Source organism: Ceratotherium simum, chromosome 30, assembly GCF_057802395.1.
Source record: "Ceratotherium simum simum isolate JZ-2026a chromosome 30, ASM5780239v1, whole genome shotgun sequence".
In the NCBI taxonomy this organism is placed as follows: domain Eukaryota; kingdom Metazoa; phylum Chordata; class Mammalia; order Perissodactyla; family Rhinocerotidae; genus Ceratotherium; species Ceratotherium simum.
This window is the reverse complement of record NC_141929.1, coordinates 29,224,268-29,248,798: the sequence shown is the minus strand read 5'-3', so window position 1 is coordinate 29,248,798 and position 24,531 is coordinate 29,224,268. Positions and strand designations below refer to the sequence as shown.

General features: G+C 39.5%; 1 protein-coding gene across 1 annotated transcript; it reads left to right on the top strand.

Moving 5' to 3' along the window:
* The first annotated feature begins 199 nt into the window (after positions 1 to 199).
* OGFOD1 (2-oxoglutarate and iron dependent oxygenase domain containing 1) lies at positions 200 to 24,531 on the top strand. The gene is made up of 13 exons (XM_004431623.3): positions 200 to 382; positions 2,219 to 2,364; positions 6,068 to 6,114; positions 8,614 to 8,714; positions 12,069 to 12,185; positions 12,780 to 12,871; positions 13,070 to 13,198; positions 13,749 to 13,862; positions 15,273 to 15,352; positions 15,632 to 15,945; positions 22,769 to 22,891; positions 23,290 to 23,348; positions 24,070 to 24,531. Exons 1-13 carry the CDS (start codon positions 229 to 231, stop codon positions 24,229 to 24,231), a joined length of 1,638 nt encoding a protein of 545 aa, XP_004431680.2. The 5' UTR covers positions 200 to 228; the 3' UTR covers positions 24,232 to 24,531.

Genomic DNA, 24,531 nt, shown 5'->3' with positions numbered 1-24,531 from the left:
AGTAGAGAGGCAACGGCCGGCCATGCCATTGGGCCAATCGCTGGTGGGACGGCCGCAATATCTGGAGCTCTCATTGGTAAATCCGGTATGGATTCCGCCTCCTCTTACTTTGGTCCTTCCTATTGGGTGGCGTCGGGGACCCTTGAAAGGCGGCATTCTGGGAATTGTAGTCTCCCTAGGAAAAGAGTTGCTTGATCAGCGTGGCGGAGGTCTGTAGCCTAGGAGGAGATGAATGGGAAACGGCCGGCTGAGCCCGGCCCGGGCAGGGCGGGGAAAAAGGGAAAGAAGGAGGTGATGGCGGAGTTTTCGGACGCTGTCACGGAGGAAGCCTTGAAAAAGCAGGTGGCTGAGGCCTGGAGCCGCAGGACGCCGTTCCGTCACGGTAACCGAGGGCTGTGAAGGGGCAGCCTCTGCGCGGGGTTGGGGGCCTCTGAATAAGTCCTGGCGCTCGAGCCGATTCCTGAGCAGCGGGGCCGCCAGGGAAGAGGCTCTTGGAGAGAGCGTGACTTTGGCCACCTGCCACCCTTTTGCCTGGCCTGCTGCCCCCTTTCATTCCAGGTTCAGTTTGGGTTTAGAAACCTGAGAAGGGAAGACATGTAGGCCAGGGAGTTTCAGGAAGTAGAGGGCATGGAAGTTCATAGTGGAATTCTGGAATTAGAGATTACTGAGTTAGAATCCTCTCCACTGATGGTGCGTCGTTGGGCAATGGGTTTAACTTTTTTAAACTTCAGTTCTTTCCTGTGTAAATGGGATAACTGATAGTGTTTACCTCGGAAAGATGCTGAATGAGATTAATAAGGTAATGCATGTATGCATCAATAAATGTTTCCCTGAGTAAAAAGACCAGTAAACCTTTGGACGTGTATTTGAGTGGCTTATGCGATTTTTCCTCCGAGGGTGAAGCTCGGTTGTCCTCTGATAGGGTAGCCAGAGCACGTTGTGAGCTGCCAGATAGCAGGCACCTGAACGTACTCGTTTTTACATGCCTGTAGTTCGACTACATGACCCATGCAAGCAAACGTGTGTGGGAGGAGCCTGCACTGTAGGATTCCAGCCTCGGCTTCAAATATCACCTTATACATAAGAACTCTGCTTAATATATCACGCTTCCTCTTCTCAAGTTTGCTGTGATTTTTGTTTCAGCGGTTAAGTGCTTTGAAGAGTCATGGGCGCTCTGGATGCACATAGAAACTGATAGCTTAGTGTTGAAAGTGCAAGCTCTGTCCACTCGGACTTCTCAATTTCCTCATTTGTAGGATGAAGATAGTGATAATGTCTACCTTCGCGTTGTTGGGAGGATTAAATGAGATAATGCATGTAAAGCCCCACTGTGCCTGGCACCTGGCAGGTGGTGGTGGTGGTGATTATTATTGCAAAGGTGCATAATCTTCCCGCCAGAGGCAGTGGGTAAAATGTTGAGGTAAAAATCAACAAATTAAAGGAGGTTATGCCTGAACTGATTAAAAGAAAAAAAAAAAGTATGTATGTTGGTAACTTCCTCTGATAGTAACTTGGGGAAAGAAAAAGGGTTGGGGAAAAATTGCCAGGCAGTATGGCTATTCTCATTTTTAATTTGCTGCTCTTATTTTAAATTTGGGGGAAATGAATTAATCTAAAATACATTCAGTTCAATAAGTAATCATTGAATTAAAAAACACCCAAAAGAGCAGGAAACTTAATTTAGTGGCATCACCTATACTCATCTTATGGACTAATATTCTAAGCACAGTATCTTTAAAAAGTAGTATCGAGTCAGGGGCCACCCCATGGCTGAGCGGTTAAGTGTGCGCACTCCGCTACTGGCGGCCCGGGTTGGGATCCAGGGCGTGCACCGATGCACTGCTTGTCCAGCCACGCTGAGGCCGCGTCCCACATGCAGCAACTAGAAGGATGTGCAACTATGACATACGACTATCTACTGGGGCTTTGGGGAGAAAAAGGGAAAAAAAGGCGGAGGATTGGCAATAGATGTTACCTTAGGGCAGTCTTCCTCAGCAAAAGGAGGAGGATTGGCATGGATGTTAGCTCAGGGCTGATCTTCCTCACACACACACACACACAAAGTAGTATTGAGTCAGTAAAGAAAAAAGAGAAGAGCATATAATTCTTCCCCCAAGAAAATTCATGACCATCCCCTTTGGTATTCTCTCTACTGTGCTACTTAGGGGTCAAAAATACAAAAGGAAAAAAGCCATAGATCATGTTTTCCTTCCCACAGAAGCCATTGTCATGGACATGGACCCCTTTCTTCACTGCGTGATCCCAAACTTCATCCAAAGCCAAAACTTCTTGGAAGGGCTGCAGAAGGAACTTTTGAACTTGGACTTCCATGAAAAGTATAACGATTTATATAAGTTCCAGCAGGTATTTATGCCCCTTTCACATCAGCTCTTCCAGTTCAGAAATTCAGCATCTATAAAATCACTCAATACCTTTAGACTTGGGGTGTGTTAGGTTGGGTTTGCCTTGGTGGGTCCTTGCCTTGACATTGTTAAAAACATTCATTCATTTAACATAAACTTACTGAGTGTTAACTCTGTGTTAGGTGCTATAATTATCATATGGGAGTCTTTGCCAGTTCCCGCCCTGTAAGACTTTATAGAGGTAATAGTAATGATGAGATAGTCAGGAAATACAGCAAGCCAGTAATTAAGTACATTAGAAATAAAGGGGTTAAGTACATTTTTGGGAGTGGTATAATGAAGAGAGTTGTACATTAGAAGATAATAACCATTTAGATTTTTGAGTTCATGTCTTTGTTTTAGGTAGCTTGGTGTATTGCAGTATGCTCTGCATTGCAATATGTCTTGTAGAGAGTTAGATCCATTCTTTTTTTGATGGCCAATTTAATTTGGCAGAAAAGACTATCTCAAAATCAAGGCTAGTTTTTCTACTCTTAGAAGACAGGCCCAGTCTAGGTATAGAAATACAGGTCATTGGTTTCCTCGGTTTGGGGGAATATCTTTCAGTACATGGCGTATATCACTCTTGGAAATCCTTTATAAAACCTCAAGGACAGCAGCCCTTAAAATCACGAAAAATAAAAATGAAACAGGTGAAGAATTATTTTGTTTTCTTTGATTTCTCTTTATCTAGAGTAAGAGAGTAAATGATGGATTTCTCCGTTATCTCCAGAGCTGACTGTTTGGTCAGCTGGTTGTGTCCCCCAATCTGTCTATCTTTGGGCCTTGTACATATGATTGAATTAGTCCAGGTTAAATACACAAATGATGTGATTCTTAATAATTCAGAAAATCTAATGAAAATTAACTTGTATCCATAGTAAAGTTGCATAGGTTAATTAAAAACCATAGTTGTCTGCCTTTGTAATTGTATCAACTTTGGTAACACTAGGCCTCTTGTTGATTTAGGGCTATATGCATCTCTGATTACTAAAATTGAGAAATCAAAGTGGTTTTTACTTAATACAATTTGGTAGATGAAAATACTTCTAGCTATGAAGTCAGTGCGAGGCAAAATAATAAAAAGGGCCCTGGGTGGTGAGGAAGAAAACAAGGGAGCCATTACTTTAGATCCCCATGGGTGCTTGGTGAAACTCTGCACTGCTGTGAATAATTTTCACTCTGCTCACTTTGGGACTGAACTTCATCCTGAGACAGTAAATATAGAACCTGTTTTTAGTCTCCTGTCCCTTCAGACTTCACCTATATCTCTTTTTCTTTGTTTGTACTGAGTTGACTTGATAATTGGGCCTATAACATCTTCCAATTCCCCTAACCAAGTTTGTCGTTAGGAGTAGCCCGATATTCTGTATGTATTTTAAAGCAAGCATTATTGAGTGCATGCTTTATGCCATGCTAAGTGCTTTATATTTATTAATTCATTAAATCCTCAACAATCCTATGAAGGACATACATTACTATTCCTGTTTTACAGATGAAGAAATTGCATCAATTTTTCCTTCTCTTCTGGATCATTCCCTTCAACATACAAAAAAAAAAAGCTGGTACGGTTAGTTCTTCTCATCTTAAGAAGAAAAAAATGCTGTTGGTCTAACTTTCCCCTTCAACTACCACCCATTCCTCTGCTCCCCTTGACAGGAGCATTCCTTATGAGTTGTCTGTACTGTCTCAAATTCCTCTTCTCCCATTCTCTATTAGGGCCCCTGTAATTCAGCTTTCACCTATTACACTCCACTGAAACTACTTGTCAGGGTAACTCACAACTTCCACATTAGTAAATCCAGTCATCAATTTCAGGTCGGGTTTTACTTGACGTCCCAGCACCGTTTGACCTACTATGTTACTCCTCCTTCTGGGGACATTTTTTTCACTTTACTTTCAGGGTACCATGCTCTCTTGGTTTTCCTTCTACCTCACTGGTGAGTCCTTCCTAGTCTCCTTTGGTAGGTCTTCCTTTTGTACCTGACTTCTTGATGATAGTTTGTTTAGCCCTTGGACCACTTCCAGGCAGATTTCCAGGGAGTCTCGTGGCTTTGCCTCTACTCTTGGATATCTATAAAGTGTCTCACGCTTATGTCCAAAACTAAACTCCTGCTCTTTCCCCTAAATCTGCTCCACCTGCAATTTTCCCCGTCTCAGTTAATGGCAACTCGATCTTTTCAGTGGCTCAGGCCAGAAACCCGAGGTTGTCCTTGATTCCTCTCATGCCTCATATCCAGTCCATTGGGAAATTCCACTTGCTCTACCGTCAAAATATATTTAGAAAAACCCACTTCTTTCCACTTCCACTGCCAACAGCCAACACCTGGTTCAAGCCATCTTTGTCTCTTACCAGGATTATTCTTTTAGTGTATTAACCAGTCTCCCTGCTTGTGCCCTTGCCCACCTGCACAATCACAGCCATTGTGTTTTTTTGAAATGTAAATGGACCAAAGAGAATTGAAAACATGTGTTCACATAAAAGGTTGTATGCAAATGTTCATAGCAGCATTATTTATAATAGCCAAAAAGTAGAAACAACCCAAATGTCCATCAACTGATGAATGGATAAACCAAATATGGTATGTCTGTAAAATGAAATATTATTCAGCTGGAAAAAAGGAATGAAGTACTAATACTGCTGCAACATGGATGAATCTTGAAAACATGCTAAGTGAAAGGAGCTAGACACAAAAGGCCACGTATGGTATAATTCCATTTATATGTAATGACCAGCAAATACATATATAGAGACAGTAGATTAGTGGTTGCCAGGAGCTAGGGGGAGGGGAGAATGAGGAGTGACTGCCTAAAAGGTACAGGGTTTCTTTGTGGGGTGATGAAAACATTCTGGAATTAGGTAGTGGTGATGGTTGCACAACATTATGAACATACTAAAATCCACTGAATTACACACTTTCAAATAGTTAAAATGGTAAATTTTATGTTATGTGAATTTTATCTCAGTTTTTAAAAATTGTAAAGGGGATCATATTACTCCTTTGCTCAAAAACTCTAATGGTTCCTCATTTCTTTGAGTAAAAGCCAAAGTCCTTAAGATGGCTCTAAGGCCCCCATTGCCTCTTTGGCCTCATCTCCTACTTCCCTCCGCCTGACTCTCTCTGCTCTAGCCACACAGTCTCCTTGCAATTTCTTGAGTGGGCCAGGCATTCTTCACACTCAGGACCTTGGATCTTCTTTGCCAAGTACTCCCTTGGCACACTTCCCAACCTCCTTCAAGTCGTTGCTTCATCTCAGTGAAGTCTACCCTGGCCACCCTATTTATAATGGCAAACCCTTCCCCACTCTCAGCACTCCTGGTCCCTCTTACTCTGCTGTTTTTTTCCCTATACATTTATCACCTTCTTTTATACTAATAATTGATTTTTTTTATGTTTATTGTCTCTCTTCCTCAACAAGAATATAACTTCCACTGTAATAACTATTTAAGTATTTGTTGAATGAATAAGGCACAGAGAGGCTAAGTAACTTGCCTGAGTCACAGAGCTGCCAGATGGAGGGGCCATGCTTCAAACCTAGGCAGTTTGGCTTCAGAGTCCAGGCTCTTAAGCACAATGCTATACTGCCAGCGAGCTCACTAAACTACTCTCCTGTGTGTGTCTGATATATGAAGGAAATCCTTTTTGTCTTTTTTCCTGACCAAGTCTGATGATCTGAAGAAGAGAAGAGAGCCTCACATCTGTGCTTTAAGGTAAACAAGTAATCATCTTTGTGGGGTGCCTAGTATATGCCAGGCAGAGTAGTAAGTGCTTTAAGTGTTATGTCATGTAATCTTTGTTGACGTTATTATCCCATTTTGTAGAGGAGGAAACAGACTGAGAAATTAAGTAACTTCTTCAAGGCTACCAGGGTAAAAATCGAGGAAGCTAAAGTACAACCCAAGTCTGTCTGATTCCAAGGCTCAGGTTCTCAGTGATAAAATGTTCAACCTTGTTAGTAATCAAGGAAACAAATTAACACTGGAAGTACCCTTTTCTACATATGAGGTTGGCAAATATTAAAAACAAAAAGTCCAGTGTTGACAGAAGTATAGATACCTTTATACACTGCTGCTGTCTTTCTTAGAAGATGGTTTTGAAAGATGTATCAAAACCTTTAAAATTATGCTTATCTGTTTTAGTGTAATTCCATGTATAAGAATTTATCCTGAGGAAATAATTAAGGATGTGCTCAAAGATTCCATACAAAATTGTTTGTTGTAATGTTGTTTATAATAGTAAAAAATTATGTACAAATTAAATGGCCATCCATTGAGATTTATATAGATAATGGTAGAAAACCTAAAGTGGAAAACTATACAATCATTGAATATGATGTGTGTGAATTTTAACATAGGGCAAAGTTATACCCTGTTTCATCAATTCTAAAATTTTTTTTTTTTCATTTTAACATCTCTGAGATCCAATGTCTCAGGCAATTACTGTTGTGTCCAAGTTTAATTGGCAACATTTTTTTAAGTGATATATAAAATAATGATATTTCTTATAGGCAAAGGTCTATTAGGCTTGATGAAATACACTTATAAAGAGAAAAGAAGTTAAAACAGTACAGTGTGATCCCATTTTAAAAAAGAGTCATATATTTGGCTACCTATGTGTGTACAAAGGAAAAGACTTGGAAGAAGGGAATGTTTAAATCTGGCTAGCAGGATTACAGATTTTAGTTTATCAGTTTCCTTTTACTTATGCAGGATTTTTTCCTAGTTTTGCTACAATAAGCACATGTTACTTTGTAATAGCTGTTTGTTTTCCATCTATATAGTACAAGTTATTTTTTCTCATTCTCTTTTTTTCTCTGCAATGTTTCCATATGTGGTGGCAGCCTGCACAGGTTGTTATTTCTTCTAAATCCTGAAGTTTTGCTCATATGTTAACTGTAATTTGTAATATTTCATATTTATTTAGACTTTTTTTCTTCCCAAAGAGAGATTATCATGCTTTAAAGCATTAGTTCACAACACCCCTCTGGTAAGCATTTCCTGTGGGACTGAGTTACATTCTATACCCAAAGGGTGGCAGCTAGATAGTGTAAGAGATGGAATTCCTTGGTCTTTACAAAAGGTGATCTTTTTATTTCCCAGCTGGGTTCTGTGATTTCTCTCGTGAATGTAACTAACAAATGAAAATGATGACAGAAAATAACCCTGTCCTTGTGACACTTTCATAATGTGACTAGAAGAGCTTTTCATAGAATAAATTTGTAGAAGCTTTTGATAATATGAGTTGCTTAAAGCATCAAGACTTTGCAGAAGTGTTTACCACACACATCAGAAGCCTGGTTCAGCAGTTGGCTGTGCTGGCCCATTCTATATAATTTGCAACTCTGCCTGTAAAAGTTACATGGCACTTCTGGTTGGACTAACTGAGCACACTGTTTTATGGTTTGGGTAGTATACAGTGTAAAAAGGTATTTGGCATTAAAATCTTAGGGTATCAACTTGGAGACTTGATATTTAGTTATGAACAGCATAATTGCATTTTATGGGAAATTCAATTATATGCATTTGGACTAGGATGATCCAAAAAATATTGTCTCTTTATGTGTAAAATTTGAACTAACATAAACCCTTTAAAAATGTTTTTAATTCATCAAGGTTAATGTGATTTCAAGTTGATTGGCTCAGTGAGTTACAAATTGTGTAAAAGAGATTTCTATACAGAGAGCCACTTTAGCTGGTACATGGAAATGTTCACCATCTTTTACTGGTATCCTGTTAGCATCAGAACCTCTATGAAAGATTTTACTGATTATTGCACAGTTAGCATAATATTCACCATTATTGCAGTTTAAAGTTTTTAATCTACAACAGTGGCACCCAAGTGTTCATTAAATAGTGGTGCTAGTATTGGTGCTGAAAGACGTGTCTAAAAGTCAGTGACTTGGGAATGGAACATTGGTGTGATAAATTGTTATGACAGAGGCCAAATCGCTGCCATGATAGGGCATACTATAAATTTAGGAGGAAGAAAATAAAATGAAACAGTAGAGGAAAAATATATTACAGTAAATAAATTTACATTTATTTCTCTGGGAATATTAGTCCTAAACTATGCAAGTTTAAAGTGAGGAACATTCTCAGGAATGGATCTCTTGAATAAACCACAACCTCCAGGAAAAGAATAGTTGAGGCATAGATCCAAATGGAGCCCACACTATGGCATAACAAGTTATCTTTTGTTTACATTTCTAGGAAAATTCTGTTTGAAAATTTCCGGGCTTGGCTTTCTGACATCTCCAAGATTGACCTGGAATCAACCATCGACATGTCCTGTGCTAAATATGAATTCTCAGGTCAGAAAGATAAAGCCCTGATGTCTGTAAGATTTAAAGGTTTTAACTAAACCATGGTGGAAAGATTGGTGGTGGTCAGGGTACCAAAATCCTAGACCATGTGTCCCTGCATAGCATTAGGATCTTCTTAATAAGGAAGATCTGACCCAGCTCATATACAGAGGTGCCCATCTTACTGGAAGGTATAAGGCAGTGGTTCTCTTTGAGAATATGGTGAACGCTATTGACCATACTTTCAGAAAAATGCTGATGCTGCACATACACACTAACTTTGCATACAATATCGGGAAATTCAGAGGTGATATTGTAATTCTACTCTTAGACTTCCTAGAGAACAAATATTTCCCTCAGTGCCATTTTTTTTGAAAATATAAATTTTAATAATTTGTGATAAGTGAATACATTCTTAAGGAAAAAAATTCAAATAATATAGAAGTATACAGTGTAAACCATGATAGTCTCCTTCCCCTTCTCCTTGCCTCCCCTTTCTCTTCAGAGGTATCCACTGTCACCAGCTTGGGGTGCATCCTTCCAGTTCCCTCTCTGAGCATAGAAATGTCTTTCTGAAAACATGTTTGGTGTTTCAGCTGGAAGGAAAAGTGTTTTGTTTTACTAAATAAAATTTTGATTTGGGTTTAGTCTCCTACATTGTCCTGGGGAAGCATAAATAGGTCACAACTTTTTGAGAATAACTTAATGATTCACATGAAGAGTCATATTAAATGCGCATTTTTTATGGGGCCAGCCCGGTGGCATAGCGGTGAAGTTCACGAGGCTCGCTGGTTCAGGTCCGGGGCACAGACCTATACACCACTCATCAAGCCGTGCTGAGGCGGCGTTCCACATAGAGCAACTAGAAGGATGTACACCTATGACATACAACTATCTACTGGAGCTTTGGGGAGGAAAAAGGTAAAAAGGAGGAAGATTGGCAACAGATGTTAGCTCAGGGCCAATCTTCCTCAAAAAAAAAAATAAAAATAAACAAATAAATGGCCTTTCTTAACTTCATTTTTTTCTCGTGAGGAAGACCAGCCCTGGGCTAATATCCATGCCAATCCTTCTCTTTTTTGCTGAGGAAGACTGGCCCTGAGCTAACATCCGTGCCCATCTTCCTCTACTTTATATGGGACGCTGCCACAGCATGGCTTAACAAGCAGTGCATCGGTGCGCGCCCAGGATCCGAACTGGTGAACCCCAGGCCACTGCAGCAGAGCGTGTGCACTTAACTGCTTGTGCCACCAGGCTGGCCCCTCTTTTTTTCTTCTTAATTTGAAGTAATTTCAAACTTACAGAAAAGCGGCAAGCATAGTAAAAATAATTTTTTCCTATTTTTCTTGAGAATAGGTTCCCCTTACGATGCTCCAAGACCCCTGAATACTTCAGTAATTCTTACAACAAGGACATTCTCCTACATAATAGTAATAAACCATCAAAATCAGGAAATGAAGATTGATAACGTTATTCCCGTCTAATCCACAGGCTCCATTCAAGTTCCATTATTTGGTCCTTTATAGCAAAAAGATCAAAACATTGCCTTTAGTTGTCATGTCTCTTTAGCCTCCCTCCATCTAGAACAGTTCCTTAGTCTCTGCTTGACTTTCATGATCTTGATGCTTCTAAAGATTTACAGATTTTTGTAAAACTTCCCTCAGTTTGAGTTTGTCTGATGCTGCCTCATGATTAGATTCAAGCCATGCATTTTTGGCAGGAATAATACAGAATTAGTTATGTGTTCTTTTTACTGCATCTTATCAAGTGGTACACGGTTTCTGTGTGTCATATTACTAGTGATATTAACTGATCACTTAAGGTGGTAGTTAGCATCAAGTTTTTCCACTGTAAACTTGTTCTTTTTCTCTCTGTAAATTAATAAGTATTTTGTGGAGAGATACTTTAAGATTATGTAAATATCCCATTTCTGATCAAGCTTTGATTCACTTGTTTTAGCATCCACTGATATTTCTTGCTAAATCATTACTTTGCAGGTTGCCAAAAGGTAATTTTTATAATAAAATAATTTATTCTATACTTATTAGTTGTCATTCTACTGTAAAGGGTTTCCTCACTCCTCATTTATTTATTCATTTATTTATTTATGTCTGTGGATTTATGGATTGCTATTTATGTAATGGGCTATCATCAGTTACTTTCATTACATTGATGCTCATATTGTCCCCAATTTGATCAAGGGAAGCCCCTTTAAACTGACTTCTGTGTCTTTTTGATTGTCCTCATCATTCTTAATATATCTTACTTTCTGGCAAAACAAGATTTTCCAGGCTTACCTTATATTTCCCATGCTCTAGGCCTGGAATTGACCATTCTTCCAAAGAACCGTGTTCCTTTTAGCAAAGAATGATACTTAAAAATCAAGATCTGGACTCTAGTGTTAGGGTATTACTGCTCCCAGCCCTCTGAGTGGAAGGAGGTAGCAAATGTGTGTGTGCATGTACATGTACACACGTATGCGTACACATGCATTTACATTTGTGTGTATTTCTATATCTATGTATCTAGATATCTACCTAAATATCTGTATAGATACATATATAGGAAACTGAATTCACATTGGTTCCTCCAGTTCCATAGGATTCGTTCTAGATTTCTCTTTTTCCATATTTGTGATTCCCTTCTTCAACAGTGAGAAACCTGGCTACCATTATTTTCCATATATTTATTTATCGAAACAGTCCCTCCATGTGTGAACGATCTCAGTTCACCATAGCATTCCCTCCGTCCCCCACCCTGCACAGATGCCTATCTTGCTCCCCGCTACCTAACGCTTTTAGAAGTTTAGCTCAAGAAACTAATGGGAACAAGTACAAAAAGATCTATGTACAATGATGTTCATTAAAGCATTCTTTATAATAGACAAGAATAGGAAACAACTTAATTAACAAATAGAAGGTTGATTAAAGGGGGAAGGGAAGTAATTCATAATCCATATAGTACAATAACTATGCAGCCGTAAAAGAGATGACAAGTATGTATATTGATGTGGAAAGACACTTGCCATGTAATAAAAAAAAAGCAGGCCACAAAACAACCACTGTAGGATACCATTTTTCTAAAAAGCAAATACATGTGTGTAGGAAAAATACTGGAAGAATATGTGTAAAAATATTGCTAGTGATTATTTCTGGGTCTATGTATATATGTGCTCTTGAGTGTTGTTAGAGTTTCCTATACTGACAGTTTTATTTCTATAATTATAAAAGAGGAGAAATAAGTGTCATTTTAAACCTGGAGGGGCTGACACTGCAGATGAATATCAGATGGACTGATGTTAAATGCAGGGTCAGATATCATTGTCTGCACTGGGACTCTAAGGTCTGCATTCACCTCTCGCAGATGCCCTACTCTGCCATGATGATGAGCTGGAAGGGCGCAGGATCGCCTTCATTCTTTACCTGGTTCCTTCCTGGGACAGGAGCTTGGGAGGCACCCTGGACCTGTACGACGTTGATGGTAAGACAGTTGTGTACTCTTCAACTCCAATAGCCGCTTCTGAATTCTTATACATGATGTCTCTACTCCTCAAAGGAGATGGAAGCCATTCATTACAGTGATTACCACAGGAGGAATTAATGCCAGCCCTGACAACCACCTCTCTAAGTTGTACTTGAAATAATCATTCCTCCAAAGATAAATGAGAGTCAATTTAAGATCAGGAATAGTCAGACTCTGCTTCTGAATACTGACCATGGAAGGGTGGAGAGCATATAAAGCTGCCTGTGGCTATGAATCTCCCAGGACCAGTCCATTTGACAGGAAGTCAGTGTTTGTTTTTTTTAATGACTGACACCAGAGGTTGACTTCATAAAACTTGCAGAACAACTTCTAGCCCTCATCAGTAACAGATGGATAATGTAGTAAGAACAGATGTCACCTAGCAGAACTAACAAGTATGAGTGAAACAGATGGAAAGAGATGGTATTTTGGGATCTGAAGGGTACATCCAGATACCTTTAGAAATTTGAGAATGGTGAAGGTGAAACAACAGCCTGGAAGTGGTTAATGACGATGAAACCACATTTATGGATGTGTTCTCTCCTGGTGCAGAACACTTTCAGCCGAAGCAGATTGTCAAGTCTCTTATCCCTTCGTGGAACACACTGGTTTTCTTTGAAGTGTCTCCAGTATCCTTTCACCAGGTAAAAATTGTAAGCCACAAATATACAGAGTACTAAGGATCATGCTTTTTAGTCACCCATTTTCTAAATGTGACAGCTTCCTGTTGGACTTATGTGGCCAGGTTGTTTTCACACCTAGTGTGAAGGATCCTGAAATGAGCGTGTGTTGGCTTCCTCCTTATTCTTTGTGTTGATGTGCTGCTGGTCTTGTCCTTCCAGGTGTCTGAAGTCTTGTCTGAAGAAAAGTCGCGTTTGTCTATAAGTGGCTGGTTTCATGGTCCTTCACTGACCAGGCCTCCCAACTACTTTGAACCTCTCATACCTCGGAGCCCTCACATCCCGCAAGACGTAAGGATAAATTCCTGTTGCTGGGATTCTTATCTTAGAAGCTGCAGCACATCATTTGTTTTTCTGGTTTTAAGAAGTGGCTATTCCTAACAATAACAACAAACACATAAATACAGAAAACAGATGGGTGGTTACCAGAGGCGGGGGTGGCGGGGAGGACGAAAGGGGTAGAAGGGCACATTTGTATGGTGATGGATGGCAACTAGACTTTTGGTGGTGAATACGGTATAGTTTATACAGAAGTCAAAATATAATGATGTACACCTGAAATATACACAATGTTATAAACCAGTGTGACCTCAGTAAAAAGAAATTAAAACAACAAGTGGCTGTTCCTAATAATGAAACTGGACTTTGTGCTTGTTCTTCCATTTTTCTTAAGTAAACTTGATAGTGTCTTTCTCAGGCAGAGTTTTCTAGCACTTTATGTTTAACAAGGAAAAAATTACAAAGTGAGGATGTGCATATACTTGACTAGTGTGAAATGCTGTCAGAACAAGAGCAATAGGAGTTATTAACTCACTTTTTGCATCTGCTACTTCTTTGTAAGCATGAAATTTTGTATGATTGGATCAACCCCACGTATCTGGACATGGATTACCAAGTTCAGATTCAAGACGAGTTTGAAGAAAGGTCTGAAATTCTCTTAAAGGAGTTCCTTAAGGTAGGCCAGCATATCCTGTCTGATATATCTTGTTTGGCATGCAGTCTTGCTTCTTGGGTGGGTGAATAGGCATCACTAAGAGAGTTTTTGTTGTTTTTTGCTTTGTTCCTGGTTAAAATGTTTATGTCTTCTACTTCAGATAAAATATAGGAATGATGATAACAGCTAACACTGGTATCAGTTTTATGCTTAGTGGGTTAAGAGTCCCTTGGGTATACCCCAGTTCTCTACAATCTTATTGGCGCACACACACACACACACACACACACACACACACACACACACACAGAAGCTTCTGCACTGAGAGGGAGTTCTGTGTAGTTCGCCTCCTATTCATTTGATGGATACGGTGCTTACTATTGCTTTTAGTATAGACAGATTACCAATTGGTCAATCCCTATTAACAATTGTTTGGCAATGATGAGGCAGCACATTACAGTGGAGAGAGAACTAGATCAGAAGTCGGAAGACTTATATTCATGTCCTGGCCCTGTGGTTTTACTAACCTGAGCAAATCACTAAATCTCTCTGAGCTTTTATTTCATCATCCATTAAACTGGGGTAATTCCCGCCTTGCCTATCTTAAAGAGTGGTTGTGAGGGCCACACGAGACCACGTGTGCTGGCGTGCGGCTTCCCAGTGCACCCTGTGTCCCGGAGACGCACAGTCCCGAGAGTTGCTCCTCCAAGAAAAGAAGGTTGCGAGACACCACATACTGTCTCTCTCTTGGAATTTTATAACTGACATAGCACATTAAGGAATTTAAGAAGTATTGTAGTAAATAAACTTGTGTAACCCTATTTAATTCAGCTTACCTAAACCATGCTTTGGGCTCCTTTTTCCTATTTATAGCTGATAGGTCTACTGTTTTCAGAACACTTCTTGGGAAAGTGCATTAAACAAGTACATATGAAGCCTCTTGAGAATGTTTCAGTAGATTAATCAGCTTCTTGTACTGCGCTTGACTTTTTAGAATGCTGATTAAATACGGCAATGAGCTGAGGCCTAGAAAATCTGTATTGTTATACAGAGATTTTCATTTTAATGACATTGACTGTTAGTTTAATTTTTTTTCTCACATCTTATGAATTAAAGAGTCTGTATTATGATCTTCATTTTATAAATGCAGGAATTTGAGAGGTTTAGCAATTTGACAAAAGATAGACAACTACTTAAGGAAATGGCCCAAATTGACACTCGGGTCTCTTGGCTGAAGCATGCTGACGATTTATCCAGTCTTTGCTCTGGCTTCATCGTGTCAGGACTTGGGGATCTTGTGTGAAAGGAGTGAGAGTCAGCTGGCTCTTTTAGGATCAGCCAGAATGATTCTGCAGAGCTGCTATACCTGCAAGACCAGTGTGGGATCACAGGGAGATTTGCTAACTGCTTCTTTATTTGCTGATTTTCCAGCCTGAGAAATTTGCAGAGGTCTGTGAGGCTTTGGAGAAAGGAGATGTGGAATGGAGCAGCCGCGGTCCCCCTAACAAAAGGTAGAACCCATCATCCAAGGTATTTGCTTCTGCATTCAGCACCTGCCTATTTGTCTGCTAGGTTCACCTCCAATAATAGGACATTTGCCCTAATGATTTTTGTTCCCAGGGACATCCAGCAGCAGGCCCTAACAAAATCTCACTACAGTAAAAACTTGTGCTTTAGTATGCTATGCCAAGATTTGGGGAGAGAGGTACAAAGCTAATGATCAGCTTTTATTCCATGAGTAATTTTACATCTGTGGCTTTGATGAACAACTTGGCATCATTGCTTTTCAGGTTTTATGAGAAAGCTGAAGAGAGCACGCTTCCCAAAATACTGAAGGACTGCATGGAATTATTTCGCTCCGAGGCACTGTTCTTGCTGCTCTCCAACTTCACAGGCCTGAAACTTCACTTCCTGGCCCCTTCAGAAGAAGATGAGACTGAGGACAAAAAAGAGGGCGAAGCAGCCTCTGCTGCTGATAGCACTGAAGAAGGGACTAGCCATAGCTCCTCTGAGCCAGAGAATAATCAGGTGGCCGTCAGCAACAACAGCCAACAGAGCAATGAACAGACAGACCCAGAGCCAGAGGAAAACGAAGCAAAGAAAGGTAAGATGTTGTTATGACTCGTCCTTATTTTCCACTAGGCATTCACCATTCAATCATTTATTCATTCAGCAAATATTTCTTGAGCATCTACTGTATGCTAGGCCCTGTTTCAGGAGCTAGAGAACAAAAGAGACAAGGTCTCTGCTCCCCTGGGGCTTACATTCTAGTAGGAGAGGACAGAGATTAAATGTATACACCAACAAGAAAACGTCATGTAATGGGTAAGTGCTATGCAGAAAATTCTAATAGGGTTACGTGCTGTGGAATGAGTGGATGGCCTCTTTGGTGAATGGGCAATCTGGAAAAGCCCCGTGTGAGGAGTTGTCATCTAAGCTCAGATCTGAATGACAAGAAGGATCTGTGGGAAGAGCATTTTAGGTAGGAGGAACAGTTAATACATTTTATTGGGCTAATAATAGTACAAATTGTGGAGAGAAATATGACTGGCTTTGCCCAAAATTACTCTGAAACACAAGAACATAAGGGAGAGGAAGACGCACAGCTTATTTCTGCTAAGGACCAATAACAGCCTAGGAAAAACTTGCTTGAATTTGGACAAATAGATAGAAGGGACTTATTAAAAGTAGAGGAAGTTTAATTATCTACAGACAAGATGGAAAAGAGAAACATTAGGAAATTGAAGAGGTAACACTTCTGTAGAAATTTTGGCACAGTCAGCTGAGCAGCCTCAAGTTGAGCTTAAATGTTTCCACACCTGCCAAATCAGGTTAGAAAACCTGCTACCAGTTGCTCCTCAGTTCTGCTCTCCCGCCTCCCACTCTGATTTCTGGAGCAGGACCCTGTGCAGTTAGAACAGCAAAGACAGGGAGGTGGGTGTCCGTGGAAACAAAACCAGCACAAGCAATAGAACTCAGATTCCGCAGCCTCCCAAACTGACCGACCTGTCACTTTGGTCACCACAGATATTTAGGAAAACCTTGACCCAGGTGGCTTTTTCTGTGCTATTCCATACACAAGACAGCCTCTCTTTTGAAGGTTGGTTTTCCTTGATAATTGATACTAGTGTCTATACCTAGACCCTAAAAGGAATCAGGTGAAGATCCGTGGGGCCTCAAGGGCTTCTTGAAAAAGTATTTGTCCACGTCTATTCCTTTTTGCTTTCTTTTTTATGGGAACCTGCAACTTGAAAGAAAATCTGTGCGGCAACCAAAAGATGCTTTATTCTGTTATTGAGCATCTACTGTATGCAAGGCTCTGGACCAAAGCAGAGTGGGTAAATGAGAAAAGTCACTATTTACAAAGTTTACCATCTTAAAGAAACGCTTTTTTTTTTTTTTTTTTGGTGAGGAAGATCAGCCCTTAGCTAACACCTGTTGCCAATCTTCCTCTTTTTGCTGAGGAAGATTAGCACTGAGCTAACATCTGTCCCCATCTTTCTCTATTTTGTATATGGGTTGCTGCCACAGCATGGCTTGATGAGTGGTGCATAGGTCTGCCTCTGGGATCCAAACCTGTGAACCCCAGGCCGCTGAAGCAGAGCAGGTGAACTTAACCACTATGCCACCGGGCTGGCCCCTAGAAACGCTTTTTTTTAAATAAAAGCTATCAAGTTGCTGAGGCATGTAATAGCAGTGTTAAATGTTGGCAAAGCTAGGACACATCCAGTACGATAACTGGAGCCATTACAGACCTGACAATTTTAAGTGCCTGGGGTTTTTTTTAAATAAAAAATTACACATGTCAATTTCAGAATGTTTAGAACATAAATCAGTAAAAGGAAAATAGTCACCTACAGGTGGCCCTAGTAACATTTGAAATATATCCTTCCAGTCTTTTTTTGGCTATGTAGGCGTATACATACATGCACATATAGAGGTGTTTGTTATGCACATATATTTTTCAATGGGAGTATACCATATATATTCTGTAATCGGTCTTTTTTCCACTTAATATTTAATGAAGTTCTTTTTTGTTCTTTTACATCCTTATATAGCAACATAACAGTCTGCACAACCCCTCAGTTAAGAAGTCCTTGCCTCCTCCAACCAAAGCAGCTTTAGGTATACCTTCTTTCCAACATTGCATTTCTAGAAGCTTTCATTTGAAGAATGTATTCCATAGTTAAAAAGTTTTGAAAACCACTGTTCTGCAGCATAATTTTTAATGACTGTGAGGTAGTTCATCAAATGACCTTAACCAGTCCCGAGGTGGGCACTTAGATTGTTCACAGTTCTTCACTATCATAAAACAATCATGCATCCATTATTTCTTCAGAATACCTTCTTAGAGGTACAAGTGCTATTCAAAGACTGCACAAAATTTCAAGGCAATTGCCCTCCCCCAAATTTGTATCAATTTGCACTCTCACCAGTATTGTACGAGATGGTGTTTTCCTTCTTCATTGAGAAACTAATTATGTTTTCTTTTCCAATTTTATTTATTCTGTAGGTAAAAGTGGCATTCGCCTTTCTTTGATTAATGGTTGTATATTTTTCCCTGTACTTATTATTGGTTATTTGATTTTCTATCATGAATTGCCTTTCATGATCTCAGTGTGTTTTTCCTTTGAGCTTTTTGTTTTTTCTTACTGATTGTAAAAAATGCTATATATAGGAGTATTAACTCTCTGTCCTACATGATCTCAGAGTTTGCTTTTTATTTTGTTTAGCATGTTTTAGTAATCAGAACTATATTTGCCTTTCATCATTTCTGCTTTTGGTGGTGACATGCTTAGAAATCTGTTCCCTGCTCCAAGATTAGATAAAATAATATTCAGAGGATTCTGGAAAGACGGCAGAGTAGGAAGCATCGGGAGTCTGTCTCCCTGCCTAAACAATAAGTGCACTTGTAGAGTCTGTCTGATGTAACTATTTGGAACTCGGGAGTCTCTTAAAGGCTTGCAACTTCCAGGGGAAGGCTTGGATGATAAATTGTGGTTAATTTTGATCAATTTCAGCTCTTAGCACAGTAGCAGCTACCCATGCCCCATCCTCAGCCATGTGGCAGGCAGCTGAGCAGTTTGTGGGAGCCAGGGTAGGCAAAAAGGACCCTGTCCTCCAAATATTGGGGATCTGTGCTCTGACTGCTGCTTTTGATCTTAGAGGCGCAAAGAGACGGTAGCCATTGTTGTTGCACTTCCCTGCATTGTTGCAAGCCCCTCCCTATCTGGCTTAAGTGACTTCCAGAGGACTTAAAGGGCCAGTGTCATTTTTTTTTTCCCTCTCCTTCATTTTTCTCTTTTTCCCCCTTTTGGGAGCCTGACATTAAAGACTAGGACATTTATAAAGAACAGCATATATGGGGAAAATTAGAAAGTGACCATGCATGCCCAGAGAAAAGCTCAGAAAAGACCTGAGAAGACCTTAAGTTTACACTTCAGGCTGATCTTCAGCACTGAGATACCCGACAACAATCAAAGAAACAAAAACAAAAAATAACAACAAAAAACAGCAAACCCTGGAGAAGAAGGAAAATCTGGCTTCCAGAGTTACTACATTATTAGATTCCAATGTCCACTTTTCAACAAAAAAAATCACAAGGCATACAAAGAAAGAGTAAAGTATGGCCCATTCAGAGGGAAGAAATCAATAGAAACAGTGCCTGAAAAAGACCTGATGGCATATATATTAGACAAAGACTTTAAAACAACTGTCTTAAAGAAGCTAAAGAACTAAAAATGTCTTAAAGAACTAAAGAAGATATGGAGAAAGTCAAGAAAACAACGTATGATTAAAATGGAAATATCAGTAAAGAGACAGAAAACCTAAAATGAAATCAAAAAGAAATTTGGAGGCTGAAAAGTACAATAACTGAAATGAGAAAAATCATGAGAGGAATTCAAAGACAGATTTGAGCAGGCAGAAGATTCAGCAAACTTGAAGATAGGACAGTGGAAATTATAAAGATTGAGGAACAGAAAGAAAAAATATTGAAAAAAAGTGAGCAGAGCCTAAGGGACCTGTGGGATACCATCAAATGGACCAATATACACATTGTGGGAGTCCAAGAAGGAGAAGAGAGAAAGAAAGGAGCAGAGAGAATATTTGAAGAAATAATCGCTGAAAACTTCCCAAATTTGATGAAAGAGATGAATATAAACATCTAAGAGGCTCAGTGAGCTCCAAGTAAGATGAAGTCAGAGACCCACACCAAGACACATTATAAACGAGCTTTCAAAAGCCAAAGCTCAAGAGCAAGTCTTGAAAGCAGCAAGAGAGAAGCAAATCATTACATATAAGGGATCCTCAATAAGATTATCTGCAGATTTCTCATCAGAAATTTTCAAGGCAGGGGCCGGCAGCCCAGTGGCGTGGCAGTTAAGTTCACGCATTCCGCTTTGGCAGCCCGGGGTTCGCAGGTTCAGATCCTGGGTGTGGACCTACTCACTGTTCATCAAGCCATGCTGAGGCGGCATTCCACATAGAGGAACTAGAAGGACCCCCAACTATGATATACAACTATGTACTGGGGCTTTGGAGAAACAAAAAGAAAAAGAGGAAGACTGGCAACAGATGTTAGCTCAGGGCCAATCTTCCTCAAAAAAAATTTTTTTTCATTTGAAAACATTAAAATAAAAAAAAGAAAAATTAAAAAAAAAAAGAAAAGAAATTTTCGAGGCCAGAAAGCAATGGGCCAGTATATTCAAAGTGCTAAGAGAAAAAACTGCTCATCAAGAATCCTATGTCCGGCAAAACTGTCCTTCAAGAGTGAGGGAGGAATTGAGACAATCTTAGATAAACAAAAGCTGAGGAAGTTTGTGACCACTAGACCTGCCCTGCAAGAAATGCTCAAGGGAATCCTGCAGGGTGAAATGAAAGGACACTAGACAGTATGGAAGCCATATGGAAAAATAAAGATCTTGATAAAGGTAAATACATGGGCAATTATAAAAGGTAGTATTATTATAACAACAGTTTGTAGGTCTACTTTTTGTTTTCTACGTGATTTAAGAGACTAATATATTTTTTTAAAATCGTTAGTCTAAAAGCTAGTTTTATTATAGCTTTGGTTTGTAACTCCGCATATCGTTTTCTACATAATTTAAGAGACTAATGCATTTAAAAGAATTATTAGTTTATGCTTTCGGGCACATAATGTATAAAGATGTAACTTTGTGACATCAGCAACTGAAAGAGGTGGGGATGGACCTGTAGAGGAGCAAAGTTTTTGGATGTTATTGAAGTTAAATTGCTATAAACTCAAATTAGAATGTCATAACTTTAGGATGTTAAATGTAATCCCCATGGTAACCATGAAGAAAATAGCTATAGAAGCTACACAAAAGGAAATGAGAAAGGAATTTAAACATTTCACTACAAAAAATCAACTAAACACAAAAGAAGACAGTAATGCAGGAAATGAGGGACAAAAAAGCTATATGGCATTTAGAAAACAAATAGCAAAATGATAGAATTAAGTCCCTCTGGATCAGTAATTACTTTGACAATCAAAAGACAGATTGGCAGAATGGATAAAAACACATGATCCAGCTATATGCTACCTACAAGAAACTCACTTTAGATCCAAAGACTTTACAAAGAGATTTGAAAGTAAAAGGATGGAGAAAAATATTCCATGCAAATAGTAACCAAAAGAGAGCAGAGGTGGCTATGCTATTATCAGACAAAACAGACTTTAAATCAGGAAAGATTACAAGAGACAAAGAAGGACATTATATATTTTAAAAAGTTTCAGTACAGCAAGAAGACATAACAATTATAAACATTTATGTACTTGATGACAGAATATAAAAATATATGAAGCAAAAACTGACAGAATTGAAGGGATAAATAAAGAGCTCTAAAATAACAGTTGGAGACTTCAGTACCCCACTCTCAATAATGGATGAACAACCAGACAGAAGATAAGTAAGAAAACAGAGGACTTAACACAATAAGCCAACTAGATCTAACAGCCATAATACAGAACACTCTACCTAACAACAGCAGCATCCACATTCTTCTCAAGTGCACATGGGACATTTTCCAGGATAGACCACATGTTAGGCCACAAATTAAGGCTCCATAGATTTTAAAAGATAGATATCATACAAAGTATCTTCTCCAACCACAACAGGATGAAGTTAAAAAGAAATGAGCTATCAAGCTGTGAAAAGACAGAGAGGAACCTTAAACGCGTATTACTGAGTGAAAGTTGCCAGTCTGAAAAGGCTACATATTGTATGATTCCAACTATATGACATTCTAGAAAAGGCAAAACTAAGGAGAGAGGAAAAAGATCAGTGGTTGGAAGGGATTGGGGAAGGGAAGGATGAATAGGTTGAGCACAGGGGGTTTTTATGGCACTGCAACTATTCTGTATGATGCTGTAATGATGGACACATGACATTACACATTTGTCAAAACCATAGAATGTACAACAGAAAAGTTAATCCTAATATAAACTATGGACTTTAGTTAATAGTAATGTATCAACATTGGTTTGTCAGTTGTAACAAATGAACCACACTAAGACAAGATGTAAATAACGGGAAACTGGGGGGCGGGGGTGGGGTATGGAAACTACTTTCTGGGAAATTTTTCTGTAAACCTAAAACTGCTCTAAAAAATAAAGTCTCTTTAAAATAATAATAATAATATTCATGTGATAATTTTTTATTTTTGGCAGCTAAATCTGTAGTCCATCTATATTAATTTATTGTGAAGAGAGAAATAGCTTTTTTTACCCCAAATAGTCAGACATGGTACATTTCTGACAGTTACTATAAGGCTGGTTTGGTGGAGCAATAGGTCAGCTGTTTCCCTTTTGTGCTGTATCATGCCTAATTATCATTCCCTTGCAATCTAGCAGTGGTATCAAGATTACTTTAAAATTTTTCTGGCCTTCTGTTGTTTTTCCTTAGAATCAAGTGTTCCCACATGCCAGGGGGAACTGAGGCATTGGAAGACCGGTCACTACACTTTAATCCATGACAACAGCAAGACTGAATTTGCCCTGGACTTACTTCTCTACTGTGGCTGTGAAGGTAAGAGAAAGGAAGGAAAGCAGTGAATTGTTTCCTTAAAAGCGGCAGTCTCTCCTGAGTGACCCTCTCCAGCTGAACTAATTCAGAAGTAATTTGCCTTGACCAGGACCTCAGATTACACAAGCTCAGTGTTGGAAGGGATCTTAAGGGGTCATGAATTTCAGCCTTCAGAGGCTAAAATTGTATCTGTGACTAAGGTATGGGAGATGGACCGAACCATAATTTCCCTCCAAGTAACCCCTATTGAATGGTAAATTCAGGCTCATAAGTCATAGAGTTGGTGACTACTGAACTCCCAGATCCCTCAGTTTTAAGCAGCATGGGATCACTGATTTAAGCAGATGATGTAACTCTTGCAGTGAGAGCTTTCTGATTGTTGTTTATTTTCCCTTTGTAAGGCTGGGAGCCAGAGTATGGTGGCTTTACTTCCTACATTGCCAAAGGTGAAGATGAAGAGGTAAGTTGCTTCTGACAGCAAACTATGCTTTCTAGTTCTTGAGGAAGCTTTCATTCTTCAGAGACCCAATTTTTATGACCTTCTGCCAGAGTCTTTAGCTGATAAATCCATGTTGGTCTGCCTACCAGTGGTTCTAATTTCTAGCAGAAAGTACTCAGCATAGAATAAACATGCTAAGGGATGATCACTAAGCATTTATTCTACCCTACTGAAAAATTCCAAATAAATTAAGAGCCACATGGTGCATTCCCATGAATTTCAACGTAGCAAGAAATCAGTGCATTAGGTAAAACCTTTCTGGGCATGTATTGGAATGGGGCTTATTGGAAAATGTCTTGACAGCCAGAGCAATAGCTCTTCCTAGTAAAGGACCCCCTGTCACCAGTCTGAGTACTCGATATGGAGACCATCTGTGCAATGGTGAAGCACTGAAGGAGAGAGTTGAGAATAAGCTTGTGTTCTTTTTTTTTTTTTTAAAGATTTTATTTATTCATTTTTTTCCCCCCAAAGCCCCAGTAGATAGTTGTATGTCATAGGTTCACATCCTTCTAGTTGCTGTACGTGGGACTCGGTCTCGCGTTGGACGGAGAAGTGGTGCCTCGGGGCGCGCCCGGGATCCGAACCCGGGCCGCCAGCATCAGAGCGCGCGCACTTAACCGCTAAGCCACGGAGCCGGCCCTAAGCTTGTGTTCTGATGTGTCATTGTATTTGCCTATTTCAGCTGCTAACAGTGAATCCAGAAAACAATTCTTTGGCATTGGTCTACAGAGATAGAGAGACTCTGAAATTTGTCAAGCATATTAACCACCGAAGCCTAGAACAAAAGAAAACCTTCCCAAACAGAACAGGTTTCTGGGACTTTTCATTTATCTATTATGAATGACATGGCCGGGAAAAGCTGAGAAAAAGGGACCCTTCGTTGGTACTGGGAAGTCTGGAAGAGCTGGGCGTCGAGTGAAGCAGAGCTACAAGGTGACCTGTGTGACAGTGTTCTTAAAACGGTGTGTGGTTGTCCTTGCATAGGACTCATAATGATTGTCTTCAATCTAGATCTTAATTTAAAAAAATGTTTTTTTGTCTTTAACATTCAGTTCTTCATTTTCCACATTGACTTCTTTAGTGATTTAAAAATAATTTTGTGTGGTAAAATATACGTGACATAAAATGTACCATTTTAACCATT

Bases quoted from the DNA above. Each gene is read 5' to 3' on its own strand.
- OGFOD1 (XM_004431623.3), top strand. From the start codon at position 229: ATGAATGGGAAACGGCCGGCTGAGCCCGGCCCGGGCAGGGCGGGGAAA. The intron at 13,863-15,272 runs GTAGGCCAGCAT...CTGATTTTCCAG, and splicing joins TCTTAAAGGAGTTCCTTAAG to CCTGAGAAATTTGCAGAGGT. The intron at 15,946-22,768 runs GTAAGATGTTGT...GTTTTTCCTTAG, and splicing joins GGAAAACGAAGCAAAGAAAG to AATCAAGTGTTCCCACATGC.